At 28.5% G+C, this 18,104-nt stretch overlaps 1 protein-coding gene across 1 annotated transcript; it reads left to right on the top strand.

Annotated features, from left to right (window-relative positions):
• Window positions 1-2,487: 2,487 nt before the first annotated feature.
• Window positions 2,488-18,104, top strand: LOC129972276 (uncharacterized). Its single transcript, XM_056086353.1, has 2 exons — window positions 2,488-3,590; window positions 14,847-18,104. The coding sequence occupies exons 1-2, from the start codon at window positions 3,304-3,306 to the stop codon at window positions 15,007-15,009; spliced, it is 450 nt and encodes a 149-aa protein (XP_055942328.1). The 5' UTR covers window positions 2,488-3,303; the 3' UTR covers window positions 15,010-18,104.

Here is an 18,104-nt window from a genome sequence, read left to right as displayed (position 1 = left end):
TCTAAAAAAGTTTGTATCTATTTAGTAGATGTAAATCAAAGATCTAACTTTCGTGCTTACATTATGTTCCTAATACACGCTCATGATGTAAGCACACTTATTCTCTTTTACTATATGTATAATTTATGTTATTTTGTATTACATAATTAAATCTATAAAATACTTAATTTTTATTTTGACTATATAATTTCTAACGAAAATAAAAACAGCTGTATGAGTATTTGGTAATATTTCCTAGTTGCATGTATTTTGACGTATAAATGGTTTGTAATGTAGGGTAGCATTTCCTAAATAATAGTTGAATAGAGATGTTGATTTACTAATGTATTAGTTTGTTATAATAACACTAGTTGCAGAATTTGTTGACCAACGAGAATTACGTTCAGTCATCTCATGGATAAATAATTCTCATTATTTTCGATTATCATTGTCAGTATTATTGATTCATTAATTTTGCTTGATATTTGTATCAGAAGTCTATCATAATTAAAATCCACTGTTTTCTTTTTTATTATTACAGCAGAGAAAAGGAAAGCTTGAGAAGAAAAATAAGTTAGTGAGAATTTGTATTAACAATTCAATATCCGTATACTATATTTTAACTGCTAAAAATATATTCCATCGATTTTGAAGAGACACGTCCAACGACGTAATTTTCAAGTCCCCAGTTTTGATATTTTTTTTTATTTTTATCTCACAAAACCGATTAAGATAATTGCAATTTTGTATTACTGGGCTTCAATATGTACATAGTGCATGAAGTGCTATTAAGAAAAAAAATAACAAGATATTACATTTCATTCATCATATCATTATTATCCATTATCATTATCTATTACTCTCTCTTTTATGCAATCTTTCATATTAGCACGGGAGGGATTGAGCAGGAAAAGTAAGAAATATTGTAAAGTTCTTTTTTCAGGGTGGACCAAAGAGGTTCTATTATGAGTTGACAAATTTTTAATTATTTTCAAAATATCAAAATATCTTATCTTCTACATTAAAATTTAATATTTTGGGATCATTTCTTACTGTTGCCCATTCTGAAAGAAAATTCCATTTAATTGCTTTAAATCATGAAAACATTTATTCCATTACATAGATTTTTTTTCAAAGTTTTGTGCAAAATCTTCATACTTTTGTCAAATCTTGTTGAACATGCATTTTTTAAAAATAAATGCGTCTTGGTGATGCTACATTTAAACTTTAAACAATACTGTTTTTCAGTAAAAACTAATGATTTTTTTTTATTATTATCGAGATGTATTTTAGTACTTAAATCATAACAAATTATGGGATGTAACTAATTTAATACAGATTTTAGACAACAATTACCTTAAGTTCAAACAAAAAACTTTATTAATGGAAAGAGTCAATAAATTTGAGGAAGAATAATTTTTGAAGTTAATTGATCAAGATTATATGCTTAATGTAGGTTTGTTATAAAGCGTCAAGGATGTTATCAGTATTTTAAGGGTAAATTAATTTAATCTATGAAACGAATCAATATTTTTTAAAACTATTTTGAAAATAATATTATTGTTAGGTAGGTATCTACTAATACCTAGTTTTATATGAGCTGCGTGTTATAGAAGAATTCTGGAGGTGGGGTGAACCTCATCTAGTTTTACATCCTCTTAGTAATTGGATGAACACACACCAAATTTAAATAAGATTTTTTAGGTCAACTCAAATACAAAGGTCATCATGGTATCCTTGCAGTAGTCTGTCTCTTTTTTTTGGGGGGGGGGAACCCGTTAACAATGTTTTCTTTTCCCCTCAAACATTATTTTGAGATCAAATCTTGATTTTTCATTCCATTTGATTCTTCAAACGAAAGTCTTTTTGTGTAATGAAAACAAATTAAGTAAAGAATTATTGATTAATCATTTAATTAATTAGTAATATTTGTCCAGGAATTAAATTCTCTGACTTAAATAGAAAAATTTTCTTTATGCCTGCTTCAAGTGTAATGACAAAAAAAATTCAGTTCCAAAATAGAATTCCCTCAAAATTTTATAGATTCTTATCTTAAATCACTCAGAACAAGATTGATCACTATTATAATCAAGACTCGTCCCCTTTTTCCATTTATTTCAGACAACGATTTCAATTATCAACAGGCTGATCAGTACCCCCCCCCCCCCTCCATCATGCTTGCAGCTCAACCCTTTCTGATCACTTGGTAATTCAACCTCACTCAACCCTAAATTTCATTCTATGCTCCCTCCAGATTAGTGAGGGAAAGGGGGAGGGGTTCATCGTTATAAATCCTCACACGAAGGATATGAAAAGGGGGGGGGGTTGACAATTGGGCATCCTTCCAAAAGTAGCATCCTCTGCTTCCCTCCTCCCCCTTTTATTCTCGGCGGGATGCTTTTGTCCTCGCGCACTTAAAATCCCCGACCTATGTCTCCGCGCATGCGTCGCTGAGGGGGTGGAAGGGCAAAATCAGGGAAGTCGCTTCTATTGCTGGTAGCATGGCAACCATCAGCTGCGCGAAAAGAAGGTTTCGGATTCAATCCGGACAGTTATTCCATTTCTAAGGTTTCTCTTTTCTCGGAATCACTTCTGGTAAAGGATTTGATTTTTGAAAGAAGTTGTTTTATTTGATTAGACTGGAAAGGTAAGGAGAAAACTTGTAGGGAGTCGGTTTCGGCATCAGTGGTGCAAGAGAAAGGTTTGTTTTATTTACATTGTACGCGTTGTTTGAATGTGGACAGTGATTCAGGGAAGAAAAAAAAGTGTGATTTAACGTCTCTGCCGTGATTTTCGGTTATTGTCCTCGAGTTTTTGACTTTAGAACTTTATATTTGACAGGGAAAATGTGAATTATTCTGAGTGTTGACATTAGTTGAGACATTTATGGTGGACTAAATTATCTTGAATGTGTATTTTGAATACAATTAATTTTAAAGGAAAAAATACGTACGTAACGATCTAACCAAAGTACTCTAATTTCTTGTCTTGAGATTTTGAGGAATAATTAGCAATATAACAGGCAATGAACATTTTTAAATAATACTGAAATTCTTCATGATTGCCAAGACTGATAAAAGTCTTTTTTAATAATAAAAAAATAGCTAAATTTCTTCCTATTAATACAAATTACGAACGAAATTGCATGAAAGACTTTTCCGAAATTAAACGAATATTTTCTAATCCATCTTTATATCCAATGAAGATTTGTCATACCATTTTATAACATAAAAGAACACTTTCAACAAATAGTAATACCTGATTTTATGTATACTATATTGGCTTGAAATTTAGTAAAACTGGCTATCTACTAAATCGCTCAGAATGGTACAGATGTTCTATTATGAGAATCACGGACAAGCCTGCCGGAAGATTTTAAACCACGAAGGTTCTCCCAGCAAAATCTTCCTGTTTGCAGACGAGGGATATGCCAAGACGGCCCCTACTGCCCACTGGATACTAAAAAGACCCTGGTGGAGCCGGACATTCTGCAAAATCACCGAGATTACGGCGACTCGTCGAATCAGTACAAGAGCCAAGATCGTGGACCTTGGAAGAGGAAATATGTGTATTAAGGGACGCTTTAAGGAAGTCGAAGATCCAGACTTCAGGTATGAATATTTGTACTTATTTTAAAATTTGTTTTTAACACAATAATATTATAGATTAGCATCCATATATATATTGCATCATGCTTAAAGCTTGAATATCGAATCTAACATGCGGCATTCTGCAACTCTATCTTCCTGCATAGCAGAAATAAAGAAAGAATATTTCAATGTTCTTTAAATGAAAAATATTATTAAATATCAATTGAAATGTTACTGTTTTTTCCTCAACAACTTCGTAATATGTTATCGCATAAAAATAATATTTGTATTTCATTCAAATTAAAAAATAAGCTTTAAAGGAATATCAATTTTATTTCCCCTTTTATTGTTTTTTCTCTAAGTTTAATAAATCTTAAGAAGATACTTTTAAGTATATTGTGCAACAACACTTTTCATTGATTTAATTACTTTGTTCATATATGTATACGTTGCAATGATATTTATTAAATGCATTTTTTTTGAATGCCTGGTACAGTTCCCATAATTAAAAATAAATTTTCAAAAATGATATAAAAGAATCAATCCTAAACATCAACATGCTGCTATATTTTGGACTAGAAGCTCCAATTTGTTTAAAAGTGTTCATTTATTTATAAACTATTAATTACTCTCAGTGTAATTTTAATGCCTCAGAATTTGGTTAGTGAACTGGTTAAAAATTTATCAATGATTTTTAAAAAAACTTTTTATTTTATTTTATTCCTTTTAATTTTTCCTTCCCATTGATGATCATTCCAACAATCATCTACGTTCATCTATTTTTTTTAAATTAATTATGTATTCTATTAAAATATCACTACAAATTTCTCTGCCCTAAAAGAATGTTTGTAAAGAATTGAATTGATTTAAATAATTAAAGGATTTGTCTAATTTCGTTTATCAACATACGGTCCTGAAATACAAATATTTAAACAATTAAAGGATTTATCTAATTTCGTTTGTCAGCTCATAATCCTGAAATGCAAATAGATTTCAGTATATTTGTAATGAACTGAAGAATTAAATTGATTTAAATCATTAGAAGATTGGTCTAATTTCGTTTGTTAGCACACAATTTTGAAATGCAAAGTGTTTTTAATATAAGTAAATGAAATGAAAAATATAGTATTATTTATATATCTCATAAGTAGGATTATAGATAACCACAAAAACTAAGTTTGCATTTTGGATCAATAACAGTTTATACTGTAAAAAGTGTATGAAAAACAAACTTAAATTTCACGACGGACGCTCTTATTTTGAAAATTTTTTGCAGCAAATTTGTATTCAATTATAAACGTATCCTGTTTGAGTAAAAGAAAATCCATTGCAATATATGACGAAACATCGATATTTAAAATGTTCACTTTAAAAAAAAAGGAAAACAACTAAAAGATAGGACATTAATAAATTTGTTAAAAAGCAAATAAAAATTTATTAAAAAGAGAATTTTTTAAAGATATTTATTAAATTAGTTTGTAGAACTTCAACATCATGTTCTTTCATTTTGGTTTCTGATATTATCAATAAAAATAAAAACTACCGAACTTTTTTTATAGAATTTTCCTTTATTATAACGCGATAATTAATGTGATTTAAAATATAGTATTTATTGGGTTTGCTGGAATGTTTTAATTTAAAATGTGACATTTAGCAATTAAAAAATAATGTAATTGTCACAGCCTCTTTTGTTTCATTGAATCTTGACGACTTCCCGCCTTTCCAATGCTTGAAAAAGCATAAAATGTTTTGATAATCTGTGTATATTATATACTAAAATCTGTAAAAAAAAACTATGGAGCTTTGTAATAAGAAATTTTAAAAGTCATCCGTTTTATTACCACTACCTTCTTTTTGTTAAACTATTATTATTGTTATAAAATATTTAAATATAAAGAATGTTTTATTATTTATTTAAATTATTTGTCTTAAGCATTCACGTCAATAAAATTATTTGACTTCTTAAATCATTTAGTTTAATTATTGCTAATATATTGTTAATTATTTAAAATTTCAGATTTAAAATTTGAATATTTCATGCCATAAATATCATAAATTTACCTATCGGTCAGACCAGAACAAAAGAGTGGTTACCAGGAGCAAAATTGGTTTTCGGGAACCTTGAAATAAATTTTGTACTCCGAAATAAAAATATATCGTATTTTGTTAATTCTTACATTGCATAACTGATATAATAATGACATAAGGTATGTATTCAAATGAAAAAAGAGTGTTTCTAAAACTTAACATTTCAACATAAAAAATAATTGATACATAAAAATATAATAATTGTTTCATAAACTCGCAAAATACAATTTGACATGCAAATTACTAGCATATGTGATATTTTTTTTCATTATCTCACATGTCTTATAGAAAATTTGATGATATTAGAATTTAGGAAGCAGAACATCTAATTCGAATCCGATAGATAAAATGTCTAATGTGTCATCTAATGCACAGGTGAAGATTAATAATATTTGATTAATCTTCTTCTATTATTATAGCAATTTTCTATTATTTTCAATCTTGCAACGAGATTCCGAGCACCTTGCCTTGAAACTTGAGATGAGAGGCTTTCTTAAGATGTGAAAAATGACCAAATATTATTCAAATATGTTCGTATTTAGATTTTAAAACCATCCAGCTTGATCTTCTTGAAACTTTATCGCATTCTCTCTTATAAATCTGTTATTAGAGTGATATAAAAATGTGTACTCCTTGTACAAGGCTGTGGATGCAATGAGTGCTAGATTTTTTTTAATTCTGCATATGAGAGCTTTGTGCTCCATAGCAAAGCAAACTCGTACTTGTGAAATAACCTCATGCCATTAATGGGCGATTGTCACGAAAGATCCTACTGATATGCGATATTTGAATCTTTTTAAGAAGGGGGTAACATTAGTGCTTGGATGTATCTAATGCACAGGTGAAAAAAAACACCCAAATATGTATATTGGACATTTTTATTCCAACTGACTGAGAGCAAAATTTGACCCAGACCACAGTCACAGGATCACATACTAAATTACATTTAAGTTATTGCGTTTCCGAGTTATTGAATTTAAATACATGTGAAAATATAGACCGGCAGGCAATCAAACCTTTTGGCATACTTGATTTAAAATTTAATAAGAATCTATAATTTAGACGCTAAATCTGGATTTGAAATTTTCTCCATCTAGTACTTTTCATTTCGTAGCTATGAGGTTAATTCATATTCGAGCAGCCAAACAGGCAAACTTTTTGTCAATGAATTTCATTCAAGATTTGATAAAAAATCAACAAATTTAGTATAAAGATCATAAACCAAATTTTCTTCATTTATCTCAAAGTGTTTTTCAGTTATTGTGCTCACACAGAAATAGACATAATTCCAAAAAATCTGTTTTACGGCTTCAGAGAAGTCTGAAATGCAGAGATTGCTTAAAATCTCAATTTTGAATTTTTTAAAGTTTACAATATTTCTCTTTTTATACTTGAAAACGTGAAAATATAAGTTGAAGACATTTTTCTTTTCCAAAATCAGTCAGTGGCGCGAGACTCCCAAGAATGTAGAGCTTTGTACGTTTTTGGGATGACCTTGATTACCTATCAAAATATTTAGTTTATTAATTACTTTGAATCGGTAACAAAGAAATAGGGTATCCCCTATTTCCTACAGTTTAATGGGCTAAATTATTGTAATTTGATTTAAATGAATTATATTAAACTATTAAAGTGAAGACTGCAATGTTACTATAAGGCTAATTTTTTATAGATTTATCATAGGATAATGGTATTGTAGAGTTACATATAAATACCAATTAACTTTTTTGTAAAATTTTCAATTCGCAATCATTTTCCAAATAAAGAATAAATATAGCCTGAAACTGAAAGATTATTATTGCTCAGTTTGTATGTTCTGCTACTTTTATTATAATTACTTTCGGGGTTAAGAATAGAGAAGAATTCTTTTCAAAATCGGAATTTCTCCACAAAAATAGAGATTTCTTTTAGATACAACCTTAATTAGACATAAAAAAAATCTACTTAAAGCAGAAGATTGAGATTATTATGATTTCCTTGAAATAGGTATTTAATAATTTATTTTATAAAATTTCAGAATTATTAAAGTATAAATTGGTTAAAATCCAAGTATCCTCCATCAGATCGTATCAGGTAGGAAAAAAAGGTCAACGGACAGTACATCGATGGCTTTTAACCCAGATTTTGTCTATTATAACTAATTTACTCTCTATTATAGAGAGAGTAAATAGAGTATTATAGAGAGAGTAAATTATAACTAATTTACTCTCTCACGCGCGCTCTCTCTCTCTCTGTTACGCTCTAAATAGCATCCGGTAAGAATGATAGTTAATTCGTTTGTATCTCTGTAAATGAATTGCAGTATTAAGGTGATTAAATTATCGTTACGCTAAGTAATGTTCCTTTTTATTTTGCTTCTTATGACTTAAAAATACTTCTTATGACTTGCAATGTTTTTGCCTCCTCGTATACAAAGAAAAAATCTCTAATCTGTCTGTCGGTCGGTCTGAAGATTTTGATGTTCATCTGTCTGTCTGTGAACACAGTAAATCAAAGACATTTAGAACTAAACAAATGAAATTTGATACGTGATCTCTAATTCAGATTTATAGACATATTAAATTTTGAACGGAATCCATTCGGTGGTTCTAGTACAAATTAACACTATAGCTACAGAGCGAAAAGAGCTAGATGTATAATATTTGGTGCACACATTTAGATATGCATTCCATTTGGTATCAAATATATCAAGGCATTGATTATTCTGTAAGTCTCTATTTTGTCAAGCATGCAAACAAGATTACTCAAAAACATAATGATCTAAATAAAAGAAACTTGATATATAACTTTGTAACTGCAATTCTAACTGTGTCAAATTTTTTTTTCGATCAACTGGGAAAAACACACCCAAAATGCATTCGGTTTTCTGGTACTTATGTATTAACCGAATCTCAAAATAGGCGAAAGACCGCACTTAAATAGGCTCTTGCTAACTATTGTTCACTAATGGTACGTGGTGAATAACACGCAAAGGGGGGGGAGTAGATAAAACCTTTATTAGAAAATGTGCTCGAAAGTTTTAGGAAAGCCTCTCCTACGCAGATACTACTAAATATATGCTTGAAATTAATTACATACATGTTTTCACAGAGAAATTGTTTAAATGGTATACACACATAATTTTTTAATAATTTACATATTTAATAATATACTTTAAAAATTTTAATATTTTGAAGTAACATATGAATTGGTGTACAAATATGTTAATAACGTTTGTAGAAAACATATGTTATGAGTTATTATGTTATGAATGACATTAATAACATATATTATCAGTTGAAAAATTCAGGTTTTTTTTTTCACTACGTGCTATGAAAATATTGTATATTTGTAAAGAATATGTGATATTCTTTATATGCTTCTCACCAACTAATAGCATCAACGATTTTTTATAATGACATTTTTAGTTCCTTTTTCTCCTTTGATTTTTCAATACGAAAAGTTATAAGTATTGAAATAAACTAGAAAATTGTAAACTTTTATTCTAATATAAAATTGAATGAGATTTTTATACGTAGTATGATAAAAGCTGGATAGAAAAAAATCGAATCCTCAATTTTCTGATAAAATTTCTCTTACATCTGCCACTAAGGGCTTTACTAAATTGAACAAATAAGATTTTGCCTTATCTTCTAGATATAAAATATTCTTCCCTCAACAAATGTCATACAATATCAAAATAACATCTAGGTTCATTCCTACAATTTTTAGATTATAGAAAATAACCTAATATCAATTATTATTAAAATATAACTTTATATCAATTATTATTAAAGCTGATATAAAATTATTATATATAAATTTTAATAAATTATTATTATATTGTTTGATGCATATAAGAATTCGATTCGATGTAAAAGAAATTGGGAGCGTTGCATATAAACAACTATTGAGAATAATATTAATTTAGGAGATTTAATATGATGCTTGCAACAAGTAAATGTCCTACGTCTTTTTTATTTTTCTTATTTCCAAAATTACATGAAATTCATTTTTTTTGTAATAAAAGTCTATCTCCTCAAATATCATTGAAATAGAGTCTCTCTTGTTCGAAAACAATGGGATCTCAACCACTCCGATTGATTTTTCTTGATAAGTTTCAAGAATCTGTCGGTTCATTTTTTACGATGCTATATATAGATATTGGAACAAACAAAGTATATAGAATTTTTTTTTCGATTTATCAGATAAAATAAAATAAATAATAACAAAAATTCCTCAGATTATTCGAAAGTAAATTCACGTAATTTTATTGTCCAGGAAAAGAAATTAAAGAACATTTTAAAATTAACATACGTATAGTAACAAGAATGCTAAACATTTTTTAATGCAAGAGCATCTAACCACGGATATATGTATGTCATCGAAATTGTTGGTGAATTTTAAAAATTTCTCTATATTATTAACAATAAAATCTCATAACATCATGCGTGGCATAAATAAAAATCGCTAGTCAAAATTTATAAAATCTTGTAACCTTTCATTTGTTCTTTTTTTTTTTCATATAATTTCTTTGGTCTGTCTTCTTTATCCTCTCTCTCTTTTCATCATCATCTATCTCTACTCATTGTATATGTTCGATTATTTCCTCACCATAAAGAGAAAGTGTGAAGTGTAAGCAAGTATCAAAACTTGCGGTTCCTCTTCATTAATTCTTTACTAATTTTCCTTAAATATAAAAGTCTATATTTTGACCTTCTTACCTTCAAATGAATTGTAGTTTTACGGTTGACAGTTAAATCAGGTGTCCGTTCCAAAAGATTTTGTTTAAAAAAGAAAATAGAATAATTTGCTTATATTGGAAATGCCCTAAAAAAAAGGGTTGCATTTTACTTATATCTGAACTACGATGAATTTCTTTTTCTTTTCTTGCATCTGTAATTTTAAATTTTGTTTTATCATAAAATTGCTCAAAATCTTTTATTATTCAGATTTTTGCATCACTTTAATATTTATTATTTAACATTTCATTACTGAAAAAAGGTATTTCCTGAATATTATGAATTTAACAAAAAATCAATCACTGCATACCTTTATATGCTGATATTATCAGTAAAGCTGAAAAGATGTTCTGTTTTCTTTTGTATTTAAATATATTTTAAATAAAATAAAATTTACTAAATTCAGAATTTAATAAAAATAATAAGGGCATTCTCATTCTGTTTTGCAAATAACTATATTGCTTCAAGAAAATTTGTAATAAGAAGTTCATTTAATAGAATTCTTTTTTTTTTAATTTTGAATGACCACTGAAAGTTTAAGGTAAAAATATTCGATTGGTGTTATGTTCATTCAAGTCATTTCAACATAAATTCTATTTTCATTACAGATTCTCCCCTCCCCCCCAATTCATTTTTTTATTCAATTCCTAGAGAATTCACAAAGAAAGTGGATACATTTTAACAAACAGTTTTTACTTCTTATTGGAAACCAACACCATTCGAACACTTATCATATTTAATTTAGAAGTTTATTATACGAGTTAGGAATCGATTGTTGGGGCAATATTGTGAAAATTCAACTGCGTATATTTTAAAAGTTTAACATTTCAAATTAAATCATTATTCAATTTTAATACTTCAGAATTGACATAAATACTTTTACAATCAAGAAAATTGCTATTTATCTGAAACATATTGATTATATCATGTAATTCAACACTTACTAATATATTTCAACACTGTATTAATATAATATTATTAGTTCAAATCTTTCTATGGTAATTTAGTTTCTGAAATTGCATGAAAAGAGGGAAACGAATTTTTCCATTTTGGCTGACTCAATGAGGTCAACAACAGAAATAGAAAAGAAAGAATAAGAACAGAAACTCTAAGTATTTTCTACGCTTTCGATTGTCATGAAAGAATGGAATAAATTTATCAGAAATTTTTTTGAAAAAGCTATCTGCTCTGATACAGCATGATTCAAAAGCTTTCGTTTCCTTTGCAAGCAACAATAAACTTTCGGCTTCTTTCAAATGAAGTATGTATTTCAGATTTCTTTTTACCGATCGTTTGAACCAACAATTTCTATAGTGATCTGTACATTTGGTGTCAGGATCATGCATCTAGCTTTTTGCGGCTTGTGAATTAATGTGTCCATGCGTCCAAGGACAGATAGAAGTTTCTTGTTGATATATTTATTACAGAATTGCAAATCGAACTAAATCTGAATTATATCTTCAATTAAATAATAAAAACTTCTTACATATTTCATTCATCTAGATTATTCTGTTTTTGATTTAATTTTCAGAGACGGAAAAATGGATAAACATAATTTCTAAAACAGTTTTTCGGATTCAGGCGATGTAAATTGTTACAATTCTTTAAAATGTCGATGGTAAAATTTTGTTTATTATTATAATTTTTCTTCGCTTATTTCGAATAGAAAAATTCCATGCCATTGCTTATATAATAATATATGCGGACAGCTAGTTTTAAAGTCTTTGAATCCATTATCTGAATAAAAATTTCTAAAATCTTTCTAAGCAGAAATATATCAGCCATATTTTCATTTTCAAGTGTACTCAACGAACCACTCTTTGTCGATTTTTGGGTTTAATAACCTCACAATTAAAAATTAAACTGCTTTTTCCATGAATTTTCTTTTGTATAAAAATAATATCAGTACAAAATACAGGTGACGTTATTAAAAGAAAACGCTTTTCGTGAAATTCCATTCAAAGTAAAATCGATGATCGGTCTTTTCAAATGAATAAATTATCAGCTTAACACGCTTGAATTCTTCTCAGCGAAAAAATCGTTTGCAAGTAAAAGAATTTTCTCGTTGGATGAAAAGCGAAGCTACATATTTCGGAAATAAATGAATGGTCTTTTTCTCTTTTTGTTAGTTTTTATTTAATCGATTTTCTTTCGGAAAAAAAAAGAAAACCTTAATAAGCTGCGTTCTTAGAATTTGCTTTAAAAATGTAGAACTATTCTATTTTTTCGTTCCTAAGAATTACAGTTCGATGATGTGGATTTTCTCGGAACTCTGATACATAAAGTGTAAAATGAACAGCTCTTTTCAATTTTCAGAATGTGGGGAACTTTAAGGTTTATTTCCTTATAGCGAAATTTGTGAGGGAGTTAAAAAAAATGAAACTCTTTCCAAAAATAAAATTGGTAACAGCGTAACTTTAGACGCTTCAAAAATTATGCAAAAAAATATCTTGTAAAAATCGAATTTTCTCTTTTCAATCGATTTAAACTGCTTGAAATATGGAAAAAGCCTTTAAAATTTTATCGTTTCACTATCAATGAATCCATTTTATGGTTTAAGTAAAAATTATGTTTTGTCATAATTACTTTAAAGATTATACAGCTTTAAAAATATATTTCAATATTTTATACAATGTCAAATTATATCAAATAACCAATTACATTTTTCTGTGTGTGTTCTTGTAACATTGATATTGATAATGCAAATATGGATTCATTCACTTTATGATTTTTTTTATGGTGACCAGTTTCCATTATATTACACAACAGCTGCAGATTACGGTTGAATGGGTTTGAGGAAACTATTTCATATAGTGGTGGAGTTAAGCATTTTACGGGGATAGCCAGTTGCAAATTATGAGGACTTTTTTTTAAAAAGCTGGCCAATTCAGTTTCTCATTTCAGCATGATAAAAATATTGTATGCTAATAATTTTTATTTTAATTTCGTTAACTTTGTGAAAATGTATTATTTTATTTATCTAATACGACTCCAGATCTCACGATATCCATATTTATATACAGAAATATTGAATAGGACATACTGCTTTATTCTATTCTAAAATGTAAAAAAATCTAAAATTTAAAAAAAAGTGAATGTAATAAAGCAGGTTAGAATTGACAAATTATTTCCTATCAAATGTTGTCATTATTCACATTTTACATTATTCATAGAATTTGTATTTTTTCACTAGCTTATTTATTGGGCTTCTAGAAAAATAAAGTTGTTTTATCGATATACTTGCGGCCCTCTCTCAGCCTAGCGATATTAGGCAGCTGCCTAGTCTGCCTAGTTGGAAATCCACCACTAGCACGGAAAAGCGAGATAACTATGCTTCACTATATAGATCCTGTATTTATCAAATAAAAAAAGTATTTTTTTCACAAAGATAATGTTAATATATATATATATATATATATATATATATATATATATATTTAATTTCAAATTTTCTCTCTTTATTTCCAACGCATTATGCTCATCTAGAATGGCACATTTTGCACTTTATCAAAAACTTATATGAATTAAAAAATAAATAAATGGTTTTAAAAAAATGGGATATGAATATATAAGATTATTAGTGAAATAATTAGTGTAATTATTTTTAGAGTATATCAAAAAATGAGATCGGAAATGTGAAATGTCACCACTAGATAAAGCTTCGGCATTAAAAGTCGAATTATTATAATTCACCTATTACTCACTGTAAAACTATTGGAGCTCGTGCTAACAGTGTTCTCGAAATGGCCGCCGCTACCAAAAGTGGTATGTCGTGCGAATTAGAAACGAAATTAGAAAATTAGAAATTCTCGAAATTAGAAACGAAGTTCTGCAACGATACAATAACTATTGCTGCGCATTCATAGTTGATATCTCAGTCCATTTACCTAAACGTCTTTGAATTTTGTCAGTACACCGTATATTTCATGTGTCCTTGGATTGACTTGTGACAGTTATTAGAGTACTTTTTTCAAGGAAAATGACTATCATTCGTCCAATGAAACTTCGCCACTATTTTTAACAGAGCAAGCAGTTACAAATTCATAGTTGATATCATGGTCCAGTTCCCCAAACATCTTTGAATTTTATCAGTACGATGTACATTTCATGTGTCCTTGGATTGACTTGTGATTGACTGACTAAGAAAAAATTTTTCAAGGAAAGTAACTATCATTCATCCGATGAGACTTCGCCATAATTTTCAACAGAATAAGCTGTACCGGGTAAACCACCAAAATCTTCACAGATGTTTCCTAGGTGATGTTGTGAGATCGGTCGGTGGTATTGAGTATTAACAAGGGAGTGGTCAAACTAAAATATCGAACCATTGATCTCCGGGTCGAATAACTGAAATATCTGTCAAAATTTACTTGTTATTCTATTATAAAAAGTAATAAATAATGTTCATATATATTTTTAAAAGGCATTTTTGCTGTTGTATGATTTCTTACTTGTTTGTTTGTTTCAGGATGTATCTCACCACCCACGTCTCATCGGCAGATTTCAAACAAGGTTACAGCATGACAGGAACACTTGAGAGAGGCAATAAGAAGAAAGGGGGCCTACACCTCACACATTTCGCAATGCTAAAGAGGAAAGACTATCTGAAAGATGATAACAATAACAAGTGAGGACCTGTCCACTGTATTCATTTGCGCGAACGAAAAGGCTTTTGGCTAATTGTGATACCTTTGTTGAAATGTCCCTGTTCTTTTGCATTGTGATATTTTTGTTAGCTGTTTTTTGACATACATTGATGCTTCTGTTTTCGTTCTTAATTAATTAAGGTAGAGTATTAAATCACATGAAATGAAATACTTTAAAATTCCGGTGCATTATCTTCGAAAGATTTTTTTATATATATATTTTAATACAGTATATACCAGAGTATCCGGTTCATGACCATCCGCCTTCCGTATTATCCGGCCAAGTTTTCTTTCTTTTATCGTAATTAAATGAAGGATGCAAGGCGTTGCATTGACAACTCAGTACGTACAGTATTCGCAAATTGTTCTTGGGGTATGAAGATTTCAAAATGGGTGATACTATGGAGGAAATATTACGCTCTATATATTAATTAGACTCTGGTGCAGCAGCAAAAAATATAACTTCTGAGTTAGGAAAAGTACAGTGAAGGACTGAAAAAAATTTAGCAGAAACTGATAAGTGATGTATTGGACAAGCTAGTGGAGGTGCGGAAGTGGAACGTGGCTAGTGGAATTCAACACGTTACTGGCAACAGCTTCTAAGATTCACCGAGCCGCGGTCACATTCTACTTGGCTTGAGATAAATGGAGAGCTTAGTACTCAATAGAAAGTGAGAAAATACGTATAATAACAATGAGTTTGGTATAAAAACTTTGTCTTCTGGTACTGGTGGGCAAAGAAATGAGTTCATAGAACTCCGGTCTATCCGGCATTTTTGTTATCCAGCCTGCCCTTCCACCACATTAGGTCGGATACTCGGGAGTGTACTGTATTTTGTAAATTGCCTACTTTTTCTGAAATCAACAAACCATTCTAAGATAATCTGGATTAGCAATCAAAATAATCCCGAAAATGCAAAATAAATACAGTTCGTTTGTGAAATATGATTCAAAATTTACATTTAGCAGAGTAATGCTGTTATTCATCATCCATTCTTCCAGCATACATTATCCAGTCTGCTGATTTTATGTATTTCTGAAATTTGTATCCAATTAATTTAGAACTTCATGAAGCAAATACATTTTCAGTCATTAGTTATTAATCAGTGATTTTAATATTATAATGTAATTTATAAAAATATAACTATGCAAATTTGAAGCAGATTATTTAGATGAATTTCCTGTTGGGGTAAAACAGAAATATTTCAATACATGTGAGTTACTAAGTCAAAATTAATGATAGATATTTTTCTTCCTTATCTCAATTGAATAAATATTTCATTATTAAAAAAATTATCAAAATTTTTATTTGAAATATATATTATAAATTAAATAAAGTTATACACATGATTTTTTTTAACATTTTTAGTCAAACTTAAATCTAACTTTGAAACACCATCAAGCGAAGATTATTTTTTCCCAATCAAAATTAATATTATTTATTCTTACATGCTTAAAGCTGTTAAGGAAAAACTAATAGATCTAGTATTCAATTTCAAAATGACATGAAGTGAAAAGAGAAAGTAATGTTTTTACCATCTCATTCATACTTTTGAAGATACAAACTATTTTCTTCTAGATCAATCGAATCTTTTTATATCGAATTAATTACTTTTCATGGCCTTTTAAAGTAAATTTTGTTTTCATATTTATGCGATGCAAACATTTTTTTTGTTTAATATGTAACATTTAACTCGATAATTTCCTTAACATTTTTTTTATTTCTGTTATTACTTAGCAATAATAGAGTTAATTCATATGTTCACATGATAAACATAATTGCGCATGATAATTAAATTTTATAACTAAATGCTGCACTATATCTGACATTATATTTGGAAATGTGTAACATTTTGCACGGGTTTGCCGTCTAACATCCTACACTGCGTTTATATATGACACAAATCTTCAGAATCGGACAAAAAAGTCGTTTCCGAATTTAAATTTGTTTTAACGTTCTGATTAACAACTCTGAGTTATTAAAAGTAACGACCATGGAAATTTTATGTTAAGTTTTTTTAAAACCTATTAAAACATATCGTTCTGTGTTGTTTTAGACACTAACGTCATGATATTGATTAAGGTTTATTGGCATTCATATTGACAAACATCACAAATGTGAAAATCATCTAATGAAATGTTTATTTAAGATTAGCTAAATATAATATAAACATAGAAAATAATTACTAAAATTATATTTGAACAATTCTAATACTGCTAACGAACATAAAGAATTCTAAGGTAAATAGAAAACGATATTAAAAATCTATACAGAGTTGCATGATTTTTCAGAATTGATAAAAGCTCCAAAACATTATAAAAATACTGAATTAAGAACTGGAGTTATATTAACCAATCATAAAGAAAAATATAACATAAATAAATCCATGTGACAAAAATTAACAATTATTTCAAACGGCGAAAATATTATTTTCAGCGTTATGAGCAGGAATTAAGTCTGATTGAATCTTAAGCATGATTTTTTACTTCATTAATATCATGTAACTGTGAAATGATGTCATTTACATCAAGATAATTTATTAAATTTTATAAAAATAATTATCATATAACTTCTGAATAAAAGAATTATTTTACTAACAAATTCCAAAGCATGATTTTAGATGTTTGTACTTCATTCCTCGAGAATAGCTATCTTTCTCTGATCTGTTCTTTCCTGAGATGGGAATCAATGTTTTTATGGAAATTCACTATCCTCAGTTAAAGAAATTAATTTTTACTTAATTAAAAAATAGAGCTTTTTACTATGCGAAGTATTCGTCCAAGCAGCCAGTCCCATGCAGAACAAGTACATATTCTGCTCTGCGTTCCATCCTCAATGATAAAAATTGTTTTTAAGACCACTGGGATTAAATCGATGTACAAATGAGAAGAATCTGTCCATTTTGTGCTTCATTTAGAAATTGATAAAATAGTGCCGCGCTGATTAATGTGAGATAATATCAGTGTATATGCAATGTAATTGGGGATGATTTTCAATTCCGTTGCCATTTTGAAATTTGAAACTATATATGGAAAAATATATGATTGGAAACAATTGAAAAAACAGCAAGTTTAGTTTA

The sequence above is a fragment of the Argiope bruennichi genome, chromosome 6 (genome assembly GCF_947563725.1).
Source record: "Argiope bruennichi chromosome 6, qqArgBrue1.1, whole genome shotgun sequence".
Classification (NCBI taxonomy): domain Eukaryota; kingdom Metazoa; phylum Arthropoda; class Arachnida; order Araneae; family Araneidae; genus Argiope; species Argiope bruennichi.
Note: the sequence above shows the minus strand (reverse complement) of the source record. Positions and strands in the feature narration are given on the sequence as shown.